The 13,542-nt window shown below is 34.1% G+C and overlaps 2 protein-coding genes across 5 annotated transcripts; one reads left to right on the top strand and one right to left on the bottom strand.

Annotated features, from left to right (window-relative positions):
* The first annotated feature begins 2,214 nt into the window (after positions 1–2,214).
* On the top strand, positions 2,215–6,465 carry LOC133702682 (uncharacterized). 3 transcript variants are annotated; one of them, XR_009843782.1, is made up of 7 exons: positions 2,215–2,848; positions 3,788–3,935; positions 4,260–4,469; positions 4,723–4,851; positions 5,142–5,311; positions 5,586–5,733; positions 6,088–6,465. XR_009843782.1 is itself a non-coding variant. In XM_062127004.1 (7 exons), the coding sequence occupies exons 1-7, from the start codon at positions 2,608–2,610 to the stop codon at positions 6,163–6,165; spliced, it is 1,107 nt and encodes a 368-aa protein (XP_061982988.1). In that variant the 5' UTR covers positions 2,234–2,607; the 3' UTR covers positions 6,166–6,465. The 3 variants fall into 3 exon arrangements, 2 of the variants coding, with proteins under 2 accessions (XP_061982988.1, XP_061982989.1); XM_062127004.1 differs by having other exon boundaries at positions 2,234–2,848; positions 5,603–5,733; XM_062127005.1 differs by having other exon boundaries at positions 2,252–2,848; positions 4,260–4,451; positions 5,603–5,733.
* A 195-nt stretch (positions 6,466–6,660) lies between these two features.
* Positions 6,661–12,719, bottom strand: LOC133702681 (WPP domain-associated protein-like). 2 transcript variants are annotated; one of them, XM_062127002.1, is made up of 6 exons: positions 12,489–12,719; positions 9,447–11,856; positions 8,952–9,078; positions 7,994–8,095; positions 7,411–7,482; positions 6,661–7,228 (listed from the first exon to the last, which is right to left on the bottom strand). In XM_062127002.1, exons 2-5 carry the CDS (start codon positions 11,783–11,785, stop codon positions 7,420–7,422), a joined length of 2,631 nt encoding a protein of 876 aa, XP_061982986.1. In that variant the 5' UTR covers positions 11,786–11,856; positions 12,489–12,719; the 3' UTR covers positions 6,661–7,228; positions 7,411–7,419. The 2 variants fall into 2 exon arrangements, with proteins under 2 accessions (XP_061982986.1, XP_061982987.1); XM_062127003.1 differs by having other exon boundaries at positions 6,661–7,185.
* Positions 12,720–13,542: the final 823 nt, after the last annotated feature.

The raw sequence follows: 13,542 nt of genomic DNA, 5'->3' as shown, positions 1-13,542 counted from the left end.
TTTACTTTTTACTAGAGATTAGGGTTTTTAGTATCCAGATTTTTGTGCAATGAATCCATTATGCTTAGTTAACAGAGAATTTAAATACATATGTTCTGGTTATTTACTCTCTCTTTTTTAGAAAGAAAAAATTATATATAATATAAACATAAACATTTTAGTTGAAAAAAATAAAAATAAAAAACATAAATAAATATGTTGATATTTTTTATAATAAAGATTATCATGATGAAGATTATAAAAGTGACACATATATTTGAAATTTATCCAGCTTAGGTTGTTGGACTGCTAGTCCTTTTAATATAATACAAGAAAATTAAAGGTTAGGAAAACAATCAAATCCAAGTAGTTTTGAGTGATTATATCATCCAAACAAGTCTATAAATTGGATTTGATGGACCAACAACCTTGAACCAAACTAGTCATCTATATATCTTTAAAATTCAGCAATTCTATATTTTATTGAAAAATCAATGAATTATTTATGGATAGCTAAAAGGGAATTTTTTATTAGTTTTTGTCGTGGCTGGATAATAAGTTTGATACGTCCATCTAATCAATTTAAAAACGATATTTTATTAAGAAATTTTTAAAAAATTTAAAATGTAATCATGAAAAATAAAAAAGTTAAGTTAAATTAAAATCTTAATTAAATTTTGTTAAATTAATTGTTAACCTGATTCAACATAAAACTCCCCTCGAATCCCCTAGTAGTGAGTTAATTTACAGTGTGGAAAGTAAGAAATATTATTCTATGAATTGTTCTTCTAGCTAATTAAACACATGGTTCCACCACATCTTCCAATCAATAACATAAGATTCCTTGTGTCAGTCCATCAAATTATTTTGTTCCATAAATAGGGATAAGGTCTATGTTTTTTTTATATATATATAATCTCTAAATCTCTTTCTTTCTCTCTTTCAAAAATCAATTTTATTAATGTTATGGAAGAAAAATAAATCGATGAGATACAATAGATAGTAGGATATCAACCACATATATCTCGTTAATTATACATTAACATAAGAAAATCATATGCTAATTAATCTCTATTAAATTACTAATGAAATGAGATTAGGAATGGCCTTTAAGTTTACAATATTTTTGAAAACTTTATCATTTCATAATCTCAACTACCAATCCATACTTTTTATTCCATGGATAAATTATAATAATTAATCAATTAATATTAACCTGATTAATCAATTCGGTGACTTATTAATTTGTAATATGATTTGAGCTAAGTTTTTATTTTAAATAAGATTTTTTTTATCGAAACAATATTGTTTTTCTTTATAAAAAAAAACTCAAAATAATTTTTTTTTAATTTTTTAAAAATATATAAATTAACCTACCAACCCATAATCAGACTTTGATCAATCTATAAACTGATTAGTTTCATGATAATACGAATTATATGAACTTGACATGCTTGATTTTATTAGAGAATAATATAAATAATATCTTGAGACCTTTCTTAACAGTTTAAACTATTAGGTTGAGATTGTTATTTAATAAGGTATCAAAGCCTTGATAACCAAGCGGTTACGAATTCGAATCTCATCATTTCCATTTATTTGATAACAATTAAACACAACATAAAGTGGACATGTGTAAGTTTCAAAATCAAAGGGCTTTCACTTGAGGGGTCAGATTGCGAGGATGAATAAAGGGAAAAAAAAACGTAGAGGGACCTTATTAACAAATAAAAAGAACTAAAGATACCAAACGAACATTTAGCCGGTAAACAACTTTACCGATTCGCCCAGGACACAACGCCACAATTTCCAAAGTCCAAACCATCGACATTTCCCAGAGTAAATTATTCTTTACTCCCTTTGTCTTGAATAACATTACAAATTAGTCCTCCATGTTTGAAAACCCACAACTCAGTCCCTTAACTCTTGCTGACCGTTGTGTTATTGAAGTATCTTTGCCAGAAGAAGCAGGATTACATCGAGTCCCCAATAGGCCAAGACCATGGGAGCTGGCAATGGGGCTTTGGGGCCAATATGATTTTTGCGGTTTGAGAAAAAGTAGATTTAAAAAAAATTATATATTATATTTTTTCTTAATCCATACAAAATTATGTTATATACTAATTACTATATATTTTTAAATACATAATCACATACATAATAAGAACAAAACGCATGAGCCTCATCCTTCACTTGGAAATACGAAGAGGGGAAAGAAAGCATGTCACGAGAGGCTCCACGTTGGGACATTGGTTGATCTTAGCTTTACTAGCTGCTGCTGCTTCATTCCGTCCATTTACACAAATTCAATATCTCTTCCAGCCTGAGGTAGCAAGAATCATCAGGAAGAAGTCAATTGGGTTAAAACTCTCTATCCTCCGAGTTGCTCATTTTAAGAACTGCATGACCACATTAAACATATTGGACTAAGTTATAAATTTGTTCATAAATAAGTGACGAAAAATAGTACACACTTTCTCCGTATCAAACAAAAATCCTGATGTCAAAGTCTCCGTTTTTCTGGTTAAAGTCATCGCTCTCTAACTTGTATTTCTTTCCTTCATAGCTTTTCTTTAATCTTTCATTTCAAAAGAGAGAGAGTGTTAGAGATATTTTTCTGTTTCAACGATGAATAATTATGGGGAAAGCAATGGAGATTCAAATGTCCATGAAAAACAAGTTGAAGGTCATGATCACTGTGAAAATGGAGATGGGTCTGATAATAGAGTCATTTTGGGGATTGATGGTGGGACTACTTCAACTGTTTGTGTCTGCATTCCTTTATTTTCTTCCTCAAAATCCCTCCCTAACCCTCCTCCTATCCTTGGACGTGCTGTTTCTGGTTGCTCCAATCATAACAGCGTTGGAGGTATTTTTGTTGTTCTTTTTTGTTACCCTTTTGATTTTTTTTGTGTTTTTCGAATGGTGGATATAGTGGTTGGTGTTTGATTTAGTTAAAGTTTGAATCTTTTTTTGTTTTTGATGTGGTTTGTTTTGGGTTTTGATTATGGTGATCATTAGGTTAATGATTTTTGGTGAGTTTTTATGATTTGGACTGACCCAGATGGGAATTTGGTTGAATTTTGGCTCTTTTCCCTATAATCGGACTCAAAGATTGGTACTATATGGGAAAAAAAGGAAAATAAAAATGGAATTAGACCTTCACCTTATAATCTTCGGAGATCTGCTCTTAAATTTTTTTGTCCCCAATTATTTTTAGTTTTACAAATTCGAGTTGATTTGTTGGTACCAATGCTAAGCTATATGTTTTGGCCCCTGATTTAATCTGATTGTATGTTTATACGGGGAAATTTTTAGAGTAATTAAGCTGCTGTAGAGTGGACTTTTCCCTCTGATTAATATCTTTAATGTTTGTGTTGTTTGCACAACACTTGAACTCACTTTTTTGAGGTTGCTGATCTCTTAGCTTTGCCAATTGTCGCCTGGATTTTTTTTTTTTTTTTTTTTGTTGATCAACTTGATTTGTTCATGCTTTCTTTTGAGAATAGGGGTTCTTGGATGCTTAAATGAACTTCTAAATTGATAGTTTTTAAGAATTCTAATGCTTAATGTTTGTTGTCTTCTCTGTATCAGTTCCAATATGGACGCTAATAATCAAAATTTTCTGATAAGCCTTCAATTATTATAGCCCTACGTCACATCCTTTATGTTATCCACACCATTGTTGAATACATAAATATAATATCAACATTCTCTCACATTGTCAACGTTGAAGAATCAAAATGGAAAAACATTGTTTCATTTTCTTTGCTTTTGTTAGTTACTGTTCATGTATCATATCCTACAGAAACTGCTGCCAGGGACACATTGAAAGAGGTTATGGCTGAAGCCCTCTCAAAATCAGGTTCTGATTGGTCGGCTGTTCATGCTGTTTGTTTAGGCGTTTCTGGTGTTAACCATCCAACTGATCAAGAAAGGATACTAAACTGGCTAAGGTTTGCATCGGAGTATTACCTAGCACCTTTTTTTCTCACTGTGCAGTGACCTGACCAGTGGAAATTGAACATAAATTCTATCTTTTTTCATGTCTTATAAGAGCCTATTATTGTTCATTGAGACCTTAAAATATAATCTTGTTGCTTTCATTTCTCCTGTGTTTTAGTTGGAATGTTCCCAATTCCATATAAAATATTTTTCTGCTTGTGGCCATAGATTCACCCGCACCATTACTACTTGCTTCTTATTTTCCTTCTCCTTGCTTATTACCAGTGAGTTACTCGTGGATGTCTTGTTCTGAATCAGATGCTCTGTTTTTACAGAGAAATATTTCCTAGCCATGTGAAGTTGTATGTTCAGAATGATGCTGTTGCTGCTCTTGCAAGTGGGACCATGGGAAAGCTTCATGGCTGTGTATTAATTGCTGGTACGGGGTGCATTTCTTATGGATTTGCTGAAGATGGCAGAGAAGCTCGAGCTTCAGGTGCAGGACCTGTCCTAGGTGATTGGGGGAGGTATGCGCTATACACTCGGTGTGTGGTTAGTTCTTTGCCTAATGCAGTCAGGGTGTATGAGATAGGTTTGAGTTTTAGTTTCCTTGTCTCTTCTTAAATAATCAACAGTTTGAATGCTAATTACTTCGTTTTCTGAAAATAACATCCATTGGCTTTTAATAGCTTGAGGTTTTATAAAAAGAAAATTGCTTTGTTAGTCGATCATTTGCTAGACAGTCTTCTTACCTTTTCAAGTATCGTAATTTTTTTTTAGTAATGTGTGATAATGCAGTGGATATGGAATTGCTGCAAAGGCACTGACTGCAGTAATAAGGGCTCATGATGGTCGTGGTCCACAGACAATGCTAACAAATAAGATTTTGGAGGCGCTCAGCCTCTCGTCTCCTGATGAACTTATCGGGTATTTGTTTTAAAACCGTCTTGACTCTGGTCATCATTTTTATTTTCAATTATTGGTTTGAACTTTGAAATTTGAAATCGAAGTATCCTTCATTGTTTGTGTGTTTCCTTTTCATGTTTTGTCCTTTCTTGTTCATTTTCCTTTCCGCTTGCATATATGTAACCAACAAATGGTTTAAAGCACGTGATATTTAGTATTAATTGAAATGGCTATAAGAGAAATCCTGCTCCTCTAAAGCCCCCTGATAATCATTCGGTGAACTGATGCCTATCTTTTCATTGGTTTTTTAGGTGGACTTATGCTGATCCATCTTGGGCACGCATTGCAGCACTTGTTCCAGAAGTGGTATCTTGTGCAGAAGCTTGCGATCAAGTAGCAACTAAGATCTTGGTCAATGCAGTCCAGGACTTGGCTCTAAGTGTGAAGGCTGTTGTCCAAAGACTTCATTTGTGCGGTGAAGGTGCAAACCTGATTTGACTATACTCGTTTAAAATGTTGCTCAAGATAAACATTGTTTTCATATAAATTTTAGCACTGGGGGGATCCCTTGTATGAACTCAGGATGCCTCAGCTCTTGGTTATGGTGTTCTTTAGCCTTTATCGCAAGTTGATGTGATATATTCCATATAAACCATTCTAACAATAATAGGAATGCAATTTTGGAAAGCTATCTAGTAAAGCATGTCTGTTGGCTTTTCTTACCTTTTATTTTCATAAACTTAACCTTCTTAAAGACTTTTTTTCCTTGCAGATGGAAATGGTTCTTTCCCGGTTGTGATGGTTGGTGGTGTTCTCGAAGCTAACAGGACTTGGGATATTGGGAAAGAAGTTATGAAATGTATTCAGGAGCAGTTTCCTGGGGCTCATCCCATTAGACCACAGGTTAGCATCGATTCACTTTTTATTCTTGAAGCATTCATTTCTCAACAAATTGCAAAACCTGATTTCAAGCCTTGCTTTCATTTTTGTCAAATTTAACCCTTCCCCCCTGTCAAATCTGAATGCATTGAACCAAGTTGCAACTGATTTTAGTGATTTACAATTAGAAGAGCAATGCTACAACTTTCTAAACTATAAAACCAGAAAGGGATCACTAAGGAAATCCTCGGACTAAATTGCATCTTAATTCAAAGCATGACTTGTTGGTGTGGAGGTACTTGTCATGGTGCAAAATGAACAGTTGTCTGATTTTTGGGAGTGAGATGACCAGTATTGATTCTTGTTTTGAATATTCAGGTGGAACCAGCAGTTGGGGCAGCGTTGCTGGCCTGGAATTTCTTGATGAAAGAATCAACAGGGAACTCCCATAGCTGACTGGTTCCGTTTTAGGGTGCTGAATTCTCTACTGTACAGATCAAGATATAGGAAGGTTTCTTGGAAATAAAATGTATTTAGTGAAATTCTTATGTGCGTTCTGCCTTCATTTAAGGAAAAAAAAAATGAGAAGCAGCTACTTGTTCATGATTTAACCCTTGGCACATCCATTTCATTCTTTAACTTCCACATGTTTTGGAAGAATATTTCACGCTTGTTCTCCCCATTTTTCAGCTGTACGTAAAGATACTGAAAGACTAGAGAATTGATGGTAAAAGCATTTAACATGCCTTTTTGTCTGCTTGTTTTTCAATGTTTATTTCCACCTTTTGTCCTCCATTGTTTGATCTAGCTAGATGCTCCTATGTGGTCTGTCCAAATTTGCTGATGTCTCGAAGTATTTATATTTATGATTGCAAACTAATTAATATGATCACACCAGCTTGTTGGTAAGGAAATTGCTTAAGATTTTCATTAGTTTTGATTAGGACTCACTTTTTGATGATTCCCAAAAAATCTGCTTGCAAGAGATTTCTTTTCTACCTGGGATAACAGCTATCGTATCTCAAGAATGAAGACAGCTGAAAACTTGCCTACCAACTAGCAAGAATGATTCATTAACCGCTGAAAGACCTATACATTAACAGGCTGTAAACCTATGGTATGATAAAACTATAATCTATGTAAGCAGAAGGGGGGAGGGAGAACTGAAAACTGTCAATCACAGAACCAGTCTGTGATTCACTGTGACAAGCAGTCCAGAACCAGGAATGTGGGACCATTCTGTATCACAAAAACCAAATTTTCTAAAGTTGCCTCGCCTCTTGTTGCGGGCGTTTGGCGTGCCCCTCCGAAGGCCAAGGGGGAGACTGTATCCCTTTCCTTCTGACACCAAAAACTAAGAATATTTTTTTGACTTTCCACTTTGCAAGAGTTTGAAGCTTCAATGTGTTGTAGAAGGCACTTGGCACCTGGCACTTGGCACTTGGTAAAATTCCCTCCCTCACTATGCAGTATCATCTGTTCAACAAAACTTATTGATGAGGAAATAACGAGAGGATACCTGTAAAATGCACCAGAAAATCTTCATAAATAATCATCAATTTACTCCAACATACAGAATGCTATGTTTAGGTGACAGTTTGAGCTAGGAGCATACACCAATGGCCTTTGGCTCACTTTCATCTTGCCATGTCCCAAAAGACATAATGTTTAAGATGGAACCACCTAATTTGGAAACATTACCTTGTCGAATCAAACTGGTTTCATAGATTCTCCATTCAATTCTCTTCTAACTAGCTTTAGAATCTCAGTAATCTGCAACAAAAGAAGTAAACGGTTAATGAATGGATGAATCAAAAATTAAATGTCTTAAGGGTATTGATGGGGTGTCTTACAATATTAGCAATGTATAACCATGAAAAACATTATTTTAAATTAGGCAAGGTTGATGTGCAAATGTTCAATAATCAATCTATTTTGTGTTCGAATCTATTCATGGATTACCTTCTCATTTTACTAGTTTCTTCGTGATCAAAATTGAAAATTTTGAGTGGCTGAAGCCTGAATGGAATTCAACCAACATAGGGAAAGTTGTAATATTTACTTCTATGCAATTTCAAAACAAAACATGTAATGGACTCTGTGCAAATATTAGTCAACAGCAATTGTGCAAAGAGTTGTCTCCCCCTCATGTCCCACTTTGCAACTTCAAGAAATAATCAAATTCAATCACACACACACACACACAAGTTAAAATGAAAGCAAGCGAACACAAATTAATTCCAAATACATTAAGTGTTAGTGGCAGAAGAAAAAAGCATCTTACTCCAGAATAATGTTTCAATATCGGAGAATAATGATCCAGTGCTATGTATATCTTTTCAAGGAGGCTTAGAAGATTTTCTACCTCGTCACCCAAAAGATCAACCTGAAATTCAGACAAAAAAATTCCAGTAAACTAGTTAAGAAAAATGAAAAACACATATCAATACACATTTTTTCAAGTTCATGTGTGTGCATTTTCATGAAATTGGATTAAAACTTAAAGAACCAGGGGTCACTGTGAAGAGTTGAGCAAAGGATGCATTGAGCATTGGACAAGATCACCCAAAATTACAAAAAATATAACTGATTCACTGAATATACTTATTCACAAAAAAATTCACCCTTTGAAATAAAAAGCTCCATCCTCTTAAATAGCAGATAATCTTGATCACATAGCTATGTGAGTATGAAGCGGAAAAAAATCTCCCCAATACACCTCTCTGCGCTATCTTCTTTTACTCCAACAAATAAAACTTCAAAATCTTTCCAAAAGGAAAAAGATTTCCAGGGTTCCAATTTTTTTCATTAATTCAATTTAAGTTGGTTACTTCATACTTACTGTCTTTTTTTTCAGAAAAAATAAATCCCTGGTGGTTCTGTAACTCCAATGAGCATGTGAGTCAAGCCTTCTCTATCCATTAACGTCTATCCTATATATTATAATATTTTGGAATATAGCATGAAAACTGTATCAAAACATTAATCAGAAAAGACAACCATTCCAGAAAAAAAATAAAAAGCTACTTCCTCAAGTAATGAAATAACATAGTTCTACATATGGACATATACACCACCGTTTAAGTTATTGGAATTTATCTCCAAACCAGTAAGCATAGTGTATGCAAAAACATACAAAACAACCAATACATTGTGTTCTGTAGAGTGTAATTTGTTATGAGATGATGGTTAACCACTAAAAGATATGATAAGTCTTGCAAAGTGTGAATTCTAAGGCATACCTCAGCTTCAGCCTTTTGAAGGTCAGAACACCTACTTTCCAACTTCTGCTTGTGCAGAAATCCCATTCTCTTAAGTATACCAGCCTTCTGAATAAGAGAACCCGATTGTGAACTAAGATTTTCCAGCCTGCAAAAAAGCCATATATTGTTATGGCTGGTTTCTAATCAATAAACTTATTCTCTACTACGCAACAATTTTCTGTCAAAACATCATCCTCTACAGCATAATAAACTCTTTCAAGCTTTATAGGTTAATGATATGAAAAAATCAGGTAATACAAATACAATGGGGGCATACCATTTCCCACATGCATAATCTAAGTAGCAGAATCCTTTATATTATGAATATGTGCACGCATTAGTGTAGTTTAGGCTTCATTAAGCATTTACGGTTACCATTCTAAAAAAAAGACCCCAATGTGTCCACACGTCAATATAAATTAACATATGGGAAAATAAATAACTCTTATATCAAAACAATGGCAATTTAAGCACCTCAAGCTACTCCTTTTAATTTCTTTTGTGGCTCTGCTTTCAAAATCAGTAACTGCTCTTGATAATCCATTGACAAGAACAACTATTGAATCCAGTTGCTCCCTGTGCTCCCTTTCTCTTGCTTCAACCAATGATTGCTTCTCTTGAGAAACAGCAAGCAGCATGCTTTTCTCTTCAGTAGCTTCCCTCAAGTTCTCTGTCACTAGCTGAATCTTCTCTTGCAACTTGCTAATCTCCTCTTCACAAAGTTTGTTTTTGTCCAAAGCCTCGAGCAAATCATGTTTAATGATCTCAGATTCTTCACTGTTTTGTGAAATTAATAGACGCTGCTGACTTGTCTGAGCCCTTAAATTGCCAAGCTCTCTAGAAGCCAACTCTAAATTTTCCTTCTCCTTTTCCAACGCATCTGTTGATTCCCGCACTAGTTTGTCTTTCTCTTGAATTGTTGCTGTTAGCAAGTGTATATCTTGGTCTAGTTTTTCTTTCTCTGCAATGCTCATTCTTAATGCCTTTTCTTTTTCCATAGCTTCCATCTCAAGCGTCAATCGAACTTTATTTTCATCAACATATTTCTGGTTCAAACTACCAAGTTTCTCCTCAGCTTCCTTGAAGGCCTCTTGAAGACCAACTTCCAACAGCCCTTGTGTAATAATAGACTCCATATCTGAATCTTCAATTTCCAATTTGCTAGCAGATTTGGCATTTTGAGCTGCTTCTCTGAATATAATTTCATAAATTCCCTCCATGAAATCATACTCCAGGTCTGATTCGTTAGTGAAGCATTTGATCTGGCCCATGAACTCCTTGAGAAGTATTTTATGCAGATCTTCACTGATTGTAGTTTCAACATGTGTATCTTCTATTAAACTTTTAAGATTTGTGATTATTCTCAACAAGTTTACCTCTGTCAGAGAATGTTGTGACATTTTCTCAGTAGCATCAGAAACTTGTGAGGAAAGGAGCTTTATTTCCCTTTTCTTTTGTGCAAGCAAGTCTCGTAGTTCATGGTTTTCTAAACGAAGGGATTCAAGTCTGTCCTTCATATTGTCAAGACTCTCTGCATTGTTGCTCGCTGAAGGCAATTTCTCATTTTCAACAAGAATGTCATCCAATTTCAAAATGACTTCAGCGATCTTTTTCCTCAGTATGTCTAAGTCCTTATCCTTCCTCACTGGCAAAGAAGAACCCCTTTCTTTTAAGTACTCCCTCTTGAGGCTGAAAATTTCTTCCGTCATCTCTTGCACTTTTGACTCATGGTGTCTCTTCATTTTAGTCATCTCAGTCTTGAAATAATGAAACAATTCTTCCCTGTTCATGTGCTTTAGTTGGGCAGCTTCCAAATTTTCTGGCATAGTAATTATAGACTCATCGTGATTTCCATTTGAAACATGATGACCTGAAGACTTCCGGTGCTCAAAGGAACCATGAGAAATTAACTGCCCGCTTTCAGATACAAACAGTGACTTTGCAATGGCATCCAATTCCTGACGTAAACTTGAAAGCTCTTTCACCTTTTCAAGCCAACTTGCACTTACATTGCCAAAAAACTGGGTATTTTGATCCCACAAACTCTGCTCAAACTCTTCTTGGAGACCCCTAATACAATTCTGAATAACCAGCCCTTCAATTTCTGCCTGAAACTCCTTCTCCTGCTGCCACTCAAAGAGTGATAACTTGGAGAAACGGACCAGATCATCTGTGTGTTTGTAGAATGAGTCCAGAGTAGCTCCTAGATCCTCAAGCATTCTGTCCACATCACTCCATTTATCAGGCACCTTTTCTGGAAGAATACCACTCAAACCCACAATTTCAGAAGCTGAATTCCTGCTCCTCGTAGAACAGGAACCTTTAACCTTGTGAATTTCTTTCTTGAGCTTCTTAAGCTTCCCTTTAACTGCAATTTTAAGATTTTCCAAAGATTCTTGTAACAGAGCTTGCTCCACAAATGTATCTGAATGGGTAGAATAAAGACCATTTTTTCTATATTTTTGCTCTTGGCACATCCCTGAACACAAAGATTCATTTTCATCTGCGCCCACGTGGTAAAGATGCAATTCTTCCTTCAATCTAGTCAACTCCAATTCTTTCTGAGCAATCTTCTGCACTGCCTCTTGTTCAACTGCAGATACCATGCCCTTTATGACCGAATCACTAACCATTCTAGAAACGGTCAATCGATCCTCAATATCTTCCCAACACAAATCAAAATCTTTAAGTAGATCAGCGCCTAGATTCTCACTCTCCTCGATGCCATTGGTGTGCTGGACCATTGATCCATTGCATGAACTCATACTAACATCCATAAGAGTAGAATTCTCCAAAACCTCTTCACTCCCCATCCACTCTCAACATAACAACACCATCAAAACTCAATTTGAACAGACCATCAATCTCAATAAACACAAAAACCCTGCAAAATTTAGCAATGCAGCAAAAGAAACTTTTAAGAAAACAAAAACAAAAACAGAAACCAGAAAAATCTACAATCAGGCAATCCACAAGCCAATACCCAAAATCCCTTTTTTACTCAATTTACTGCAGAGAGAATTCAATGAATAAATAAATAAATAGAAAGAGAGAAAGTTTTGAAGCTCAAAGTGCTCCATTTAACCATAAACCAGAAAACAAAACAAAACACAACTCATCTGAGACTAAGCTTATTGCAACTATATGAGCTTATTTTAAGTAGAAATAAAAATTACTCAGGTAAAAATCAAATCTTTTCTACCTTATTGGCAACAAAAACCAAGAAGCTTCAAAACCCAGTTCATTGAAAAAACAAGCTAAATCTAACTGAGCTAAATTACAACCTAAAACCATCTTGCTTAAGCTTAAATTAACAATTCAAATGACAAAAATTTAGTACTTTAAAAACCAAAAGACTCAAACTTTTCATTTTCTTTCCTCCCATTTTCTCAACCACCATGCAAGACCAACAAGTAAATTATAAAACCATGTTAAAAACAAATTCCACTTAAGCTTAATCAACACTTCAAATCATAAAAAAAAGAGTGAAAATACATAAAAAAAAACAAAACTTGCCTGTTTCTTGAAAAACGTAAAACGGGTGTTGAATTTCTTGTCGATAATGCTGTAGAAAGGCAGTGTCTTTCTCACTTTTTGTCTCTCTTCTGCGTGTTTTTTGTTCTAGGGTTCTGTTTTGTCGATGTAAGAAAATAAGTAGAGAGAGAGAGAGACAGTGATGGAAGGGGTTGATTTGGTGAGAGCGGGAGTGGAAAAGACAAAAGTAATTTCAACGTTTTACAAGTATAATTTTCTTCACACAAGCTGCCCTTTTTGTTCTTTTGACTTCTCTTTTGGTTGAGTATATGAATTTTGTTTTTTTTTTTTAGAAATTTTTTATTTTTAGTGTGAACAGAAATGCTAATGTGTATTCTCAATTTGTCTGTATTTGTATTTTGGGTGGAGGCAATTTGATTTGATTTTCATAGATTCCTTTCTTCTTTGATGGCTGTTAATGGTCATATACTTTTAATAATTGATATATTACAGTCTTCAATTATTGAATTATTATATACATCCTTATTCAACCAATCTAATTTGAGAGGTTGATTAGGTCAACCATCTCCTGGACTAGGACGGGTGTAAAATAAATTTATCTCGAGATTGTTTCTTAAAATATATTCATGCTTGTTTTTTATTTAGAAATGTATTAAAATAATATTTTTTATTTTTTTAAAATTATTTTTGATATTAGCGTATCAAAATAATCTAAAAATATCAAAAAAAAATATTTATCTGAAGCAAAGAAAAAATAATAAAATTTTAATTTTTTTCAAAAACGCTTTTAAAACACAAAAATAAACCAAGTCTTAGTTCCATCAGTTATAAGGTCAAAACCTGTTTGATTTCTTCTTTTCTTTTTTTAGTAAAATGATGTTATTTGAATTTAAAAAATTAAAATAAACTTGAGTTTCAAGTCGAGTCGTAGTTGGACGAGTTTAATAACTTTAAGAAAATATTTATTTAAGATTAGATTGGGTTAGTTTTGATGTATAAAAATTCCTATAATATTAACTCTTCATCTTGTCACTGCATGGCATGATTTTTTTTCATAATAACTCTTCATCTTGTC

This window comes from Populus nigra, chromosome 9, assembly GCF_951802175.1.
Source record: "Populus nigra chromosome 9, ddPopNigr1.1, whole genome shotgun sequence".
Taxonomy (NCBI): domain Eukaryota; kingdom Viridiplantae; phylum Streptophyta; class Magnoliopsida; order Malpighiales; family Salicaceae; genus Populus; species Populus nigra.
The sequence above is the reverse complement of the archived record's forward strand: the minus strand, read 5'-3'. Positions and strand labels throughout refer to the sequence as shown.

Excerpts from the sequence above, each read along its gene's own strand:
- LOC133702682 (XM_062127004.1), top strand. The coding sequence starts at position 2,608 with ATGAATAATTATGGGGAAAGCAATGGAGATTCAAATGTCCATGAAAAA. Across the intron at positions 4,470-4,722 it reads AGGTATGCGCTATACACTCG|TGGATATGGAATTGCTGCAA; the intron begins GTGTGTGGTTAG and ends GTGATAATGCAG. Across the intron at positions 5,312-5,602 it reads ACTTCATTTGTGCGGTGAAG|ATGGAAATGGTTCTTTCCCG; the intron begins GTGCAAACCTGA and ends TTTTCCTTGCAG.
- LOC133702681 (XM_062127002.1), bottom strand. The coding sequence starts at position 11,785 with ATGGGGAGTGAAGAGGTTTTGGAGAATTCTACTCTTATGGATGTTAGT. Across the intron at positions 9,079-9,446 it reads ATTAAAAGGAGTAGCTTGAG|GCTGGAAAATCTTAGTTCAC; the intron begins GTGCTTAAATTG and ends GCTTTTTTGCAG. Across the intron at positions 7,483-7,993 it reads TATTGAAACATTATTCTGGA|ATTACTGAGATTCTAAAGCT; the intron begins GTAAGATGCTTT and ends CTTTTGTTGCAG.